At 37.7% G+C, this 5,000-nt stretch overlaps 1 protein-coding gene across 21 annotated transcripts in view; it reads left to right on the top strand.

Annotated features, from left to right (window-relative positions):
- Positions 1–5,000, top strand: part of LOC124956326 (transcription factor Sox-2-like) — a 325,693-nt gene that overhangs the window by 217,325 nt on the left and 103,368 nt on the right. For 9 of the 21 annotated variants that reach the window (XM_047512011.1, XM_047512004.1, XM_047512021.1 and 6 more), the window contains exon 1: positions 1–1,715. This exon is cut by the window's left edge. The exons of 11 other annotated variants lie outside the window; for them this stretch is intronic. In XM_047512011.1, coding sequence (XP_047367967.1) covers positions 220–1,715 — 1,496 coding nt within the window. In that variant the 5' untranslated portion in view covers positions 1–219. Of the gene's footprint in view, positions 1,716–4,945 lie in introns of all 21 variants that reach the window. One more of the 21 variants, XM_047512059.1, reaches the window with a different exon arrangement.

Here is a 5,000-nt window from a genome sequence, read left to right on the forward strand (position 1 = left end):
GAGAGATAGATAGAGAGAGACACAGAGAGAGAGAGAGAGAGAGAGAAAGAAAAGAAAAAAAAAAGAACAAGTAGTGACCGGAACGCGCTACGGCTCAAGGAAATCGAGAAGCGGCGCGCAGTTGTGCGCGAGATCTCATCGGCGGCGTGTCGAGGCTTTCTTTGACGTAGCACGGTTAAAGAAAACGGCGGCAAACTGTACGGCCACAGGGAGGACGACATGCTCACGATGGAGACGGACCTAAAAGGCGGTAGCCTGCATGGTCAGATGCCACCGCATCCGCACCAAGGTGTATCGCCGATGGGTCACCATACCGGCGTGTCGCCTTACGGAACACTAGGTTCCATAGTTCATAGTCCAGCCCTATCCGGAAGTCCACCTAGCAGTAGTACCCTAGGATTAGGTCTACAGCATCATCATCAGCCGCAACATCATTACGCTTCAATGCAGGCGGCAGCTGCTGCAGCCCAACAGCAGCAACAGCAGCAACAACAACAGCAACAACAACAACAGCAGCAGCAACAGCAACAACAAAACATGCATACCCTTGCGGCTCAGCAAAGTGCCGCACAACAGCAACATCATCCCCATCAGCAACCGCAACAACCACAGCAGCAACAATCCCAAAATCAACATCATCAGCCACCAAATAATAACAATAATACAAATAAGAACAATAACATAGACAGAGTAAAAAGGCCAATGAACGCTTTTATGGTCTGGTCCCGTGGTCAGCGGCGTAAGATGGCTCAAGAGAATCCCAAGATGCACAATTCTGAGATATCTAAACGCTTAGGAGCCGAATGGAAATTACTTAGCGAAACGGAAAAACGTCCGTTTATTGACGAAGCAAAGCGATTGCGTGCGGTGCACATGAAAGAGCACCCGGACTACAAGTATCGTCCAAGAAGAAAAACGAAAACACTTTTGAAAAAAGACAAGTTCCCGCTCGGCGGCGGTGTCGGAGGAGTTGGAGTTGGCGTTGGTGTCGGTGGCATATTGGGGGTCGATCAAAGACAAGTCGGTAGTACGGGTGGGCCCCAGCAAGGACAGATATCCCGAGAGGTCTATCAGATGCCTAACGGATATATGCCGAATGGTTATATGATGCACGATCCGACGGCCGCTGCGTATCAGCAGCACGTTGCCTATGGTGGTCACATGGGTGGAGCGGCGGCAGCCGCGGCCGCTGCTGGATATCCAAGATATGATATGGGACATCATATGGGTGGTGGCAGTCCACCAATAAACAGTTATATGAATGGATATGGTGGTTACGCTGGAACCACTGTACCCGGCGGCTCACCTTCGCCCTATCATCAGCCTCAATCTGGATCCCAAATGTCCAGCCACAGTCCTAGCGGCAGCAGTATAAAATCTGAGCCAACGAGTCCTGCGAGTGCGGGTATACATACTCCCACACCTACCAGCGGACCGGGCGCCTCGAGCGCAGCGTCTGGTCCGCAACAGCAGCAACAGGCGCAACAACAACAAGCTGCTGCTGCTGCTGCTGCCGCCGCCGTTAAACGTGAATATATGGGCCAACAAACCCATCAAACTCATCAATCTCAGGGAGATCTTAGACAGATGATATCCATGTATTTGCCGCAAGGCGTCGACCAAGGGGTCGTCCAACATGGTGCTGGTGTCTATTCTCCTGGTCCATCACCGGATCCTTTGGCGCAACATCATTCGATACCACCTCTCAGTCATATGTAAGCCTTTCTTTATATAAAAAATATATATGTACATATATATATATTTATATATATATATATATATGTAATATTTATTTTCAAATTCCCGCTCCTCCGTTCGGAGGATCTTTCGAAAGATCGTTCTCGAATATATTGTATGTTTGTATGTATGTATGTATGTATGTATGTATATGTATATATGTCGATTTTTTAAACAAATTTGTCGGATCTATTTTCTTCCTCTAACTTCTCTCAATCGAGAACAATCGTTCGATGGGAAACGCTTCGATATGAGTCTGCGTTCGAACGTAAAAATGCATACGTTCGTCGTTTATACTCCTATCGGCTTTTCCTCAATTATTTTTCTATCGCTATTTTTAACAACACATTAGAATGTATAACGCATACTAACATTTCTATCGTGATACCACTTCACTTCTGGACCCTACGATCGATCCCAATGTATATAAATTATTATATTTTTATTATCACTATCCTTATATCTCCTATGAACGTTCTCCTAAAACTTATTGCTGCAGCTTGGGTTATGAAGTTAATTGCCAGGAAGAAGATAATTATGAGATAAGTTTTAATTATCTATATTTAAAAATCGTCTCTCTCTCTCTCTCTCTATCTATCTCTATCTCTTTATCTCTTTATCTCTATCTGCCTGTCTCACGTTCATACAATTTCGCTTTTTTATACCGCGATATTTTTATTTTGCATAATTTTAATACGTTCGGGTACGAGGTATTTAAATCAGAACTTAGTTTCCATGTAATCGTACAGTTCGTGCACTCATCTAGAAGATTTATATATATATATATATATATATGATAATTTTTTAATAAGTAATATAATATATCAATAGAAGATCATTCCTCTTATTTTTAAACTAAAAATCAATCGATAAATCAATGAACAAAATCCTCTAGTAATTGAAATTTATCATTGTTCAGAAGTTCAGAGTATGGCCGTTCCTTTTTCTTCCCCTAATTATTTAGATAAATCTTTTTACGTACGTTCTGTGTAAAGTTGTAGCATAGTGGCTACAGTGTTTCATAGATTGAGTCAAGAAATACGAAAAATTGGTCTTTTTATATACATTCATCTTTCCCATTGTTTTTTATCTTTATTTTTGATCTTTCATTTCGTTTCGCGTTTAGTACGGCGAAGCTGTTTCGACAATTTCTTTTTCTAATCTTATGAATCTCACATAGAGGCTCACGTTTACGCACGAAATACGATTATATATCCGTTTTAGTCATCTTCTATGTTTTAGGACGAAACAAGGCGCTTATCGTTCTTACATAGAAAAAAAAGCCTCTTTCGTAAACGTCGAACATTTCGAACGAGAAAATTGAGTTTTCGATCGAAACGTAGCAACTTTTTTTTTTTTCTTTTTTTCCAAAGAATAAATCAAGAGTATAATATAGTATATGATCGAAAAGTGTGTGTGTGCACGCGCGCGCGCGTGTGTGTGTGTGTGTGTGTATGAGTGATAATAAAAATTTAATAAAAGGATCCTCTCTATCGAGTGAAACGCACGGCCATCGCAATGATTTCTTTTGACTCATCCTAAAGATTTGCTATTAGATAAAAAAGAAATAAATAACAAGAAAAAAAAAAATAAATAAATAAATGAAAAGACGATATTATATATCATTAGTTAAAATCTTTTTAGAATCTTTTTAGAATCGGTAAGAGAGCGCGCGTGTTTCTCAAACGCACATAAAAAAAAAATAGACGATGATCTCGCAGGATGATAGATTAGGAAAAAAAAAAAAAAGAGAGATTTTAAGATGCATGAGAATTCGATCGAATGGGCAAAAAAAAAAAAAAAAAAAAAAAAAAAAAAAAAAAACCTTTCTTTGAACGCGACGATGACGGAAGAAAGAGAAAGCAAGAAAGAAAAATATAAACAAAACAAAATCCTGACAACGGCGGACGTTATTCAAGGACCGACGGATACAAAAGTATGTTGTGTGTATATATAAATATATACCTATATATATATATATATACAATGATAAAATTTTTCCTTTACGCTATACATCTACTCTTCAAAGATTCTGATGTTACAAGAGACCTCTTCTATATAAGGATAAAGAAGAAAATTCTTTAAAGGGTGAAAATTTATTTAAAAACCTACGAAGAGAAAGAGAGAGAGAGCATATCCTCTCTCACTGTCGAATAAACGTGAATTTTTGAATGATCGAAAGTGATATTGCGTCTTCTATTATTGTAATTTCTTTTTTCTTTTTTCGCTTCGCGCGTGTATATAAAACGTACGTCTCGTCGTCGTTATTCGGATATTTTTTCTTTCGATATCGTCCGAAAAATGAAAACTGTGATTAGTCGAAAGAAGAGGATGATGAGGAGAAGAGGGAGATGAGGGAGGATGCTGTGTCGTGTTAAAAGAGGAAGAACGTGTTGAGATGACAGAGAGAAAAAGCGGGCGTGTATTTTGTTAGAAGACTGAGAAGAGATAACGCGTATCGAGGAAAACAAAATATATATATATTTCTACTATAGTTCCTTTTTCTTTTCTTTTTTTTTTCTCTCCTTTCTTTATATCGGTGATTATAGTATGATCATAGGCGTTTGCCTTTTTTTTTTCCTCCCACTTTTTTCTCTTTTTCTCTTTTTTTTTTTTTTACGATCTTAATAATAGACTCGTTTTTCATTAGAAGAATGCATTTTCTACTGGCTATGTCATCGGATATCTTTAATTAGTCTTTAGTTATAATTATTATTATTATAACTACTACTATTACTAGTACTACTACTCTACTACTACTACTACTACTACTACTATTACTATTACCTACTATCGAGTACTATCATGCTACACGTGCATCTTATTCTTTCCTAATTTGTCCAGATCACAGGGTCCTATTATCTTTCTTGTCTTTCCCTTTATCAACATATTACTCTTTCATATTATCTATCTTTCGTCTATTTCGTATCATTATTATTATTATCATCATCACCATAATTATATCATAAATTGATATAATAATAACAATAATAATAATAATAATAATAACAATAATAATAATAATAATAATGATATTATATCATATCTTGATATAATGATGGTGATCATTATTGATGATATTATTATATCATAATCATTATCATCGTCATCATCATCATCATCAGCAACAGCAGCATCATCATTATCATCATAATTGGCGTATATTTAGCTGTAATATTTATTCGTGACATTGTATATACTCCCATAGGGCTTATCGAACGAGCTTATCGTCGTTTTATTGTGACCGATCGACGCAAGAGAGA

The sequence above is a fragment of the Vespa velutina genome, chromosome 1 (assembly GCF_912470025.1).
Source record: "Vespa velutina chromosome 1, iVesVel2.1, whole genome shotgun sequence".
NCBI lineage: Eukaryota > Metazoa > Arthropoda > Insecta > Hymenoptera > Vespidae > Vespa > Vespa velutina.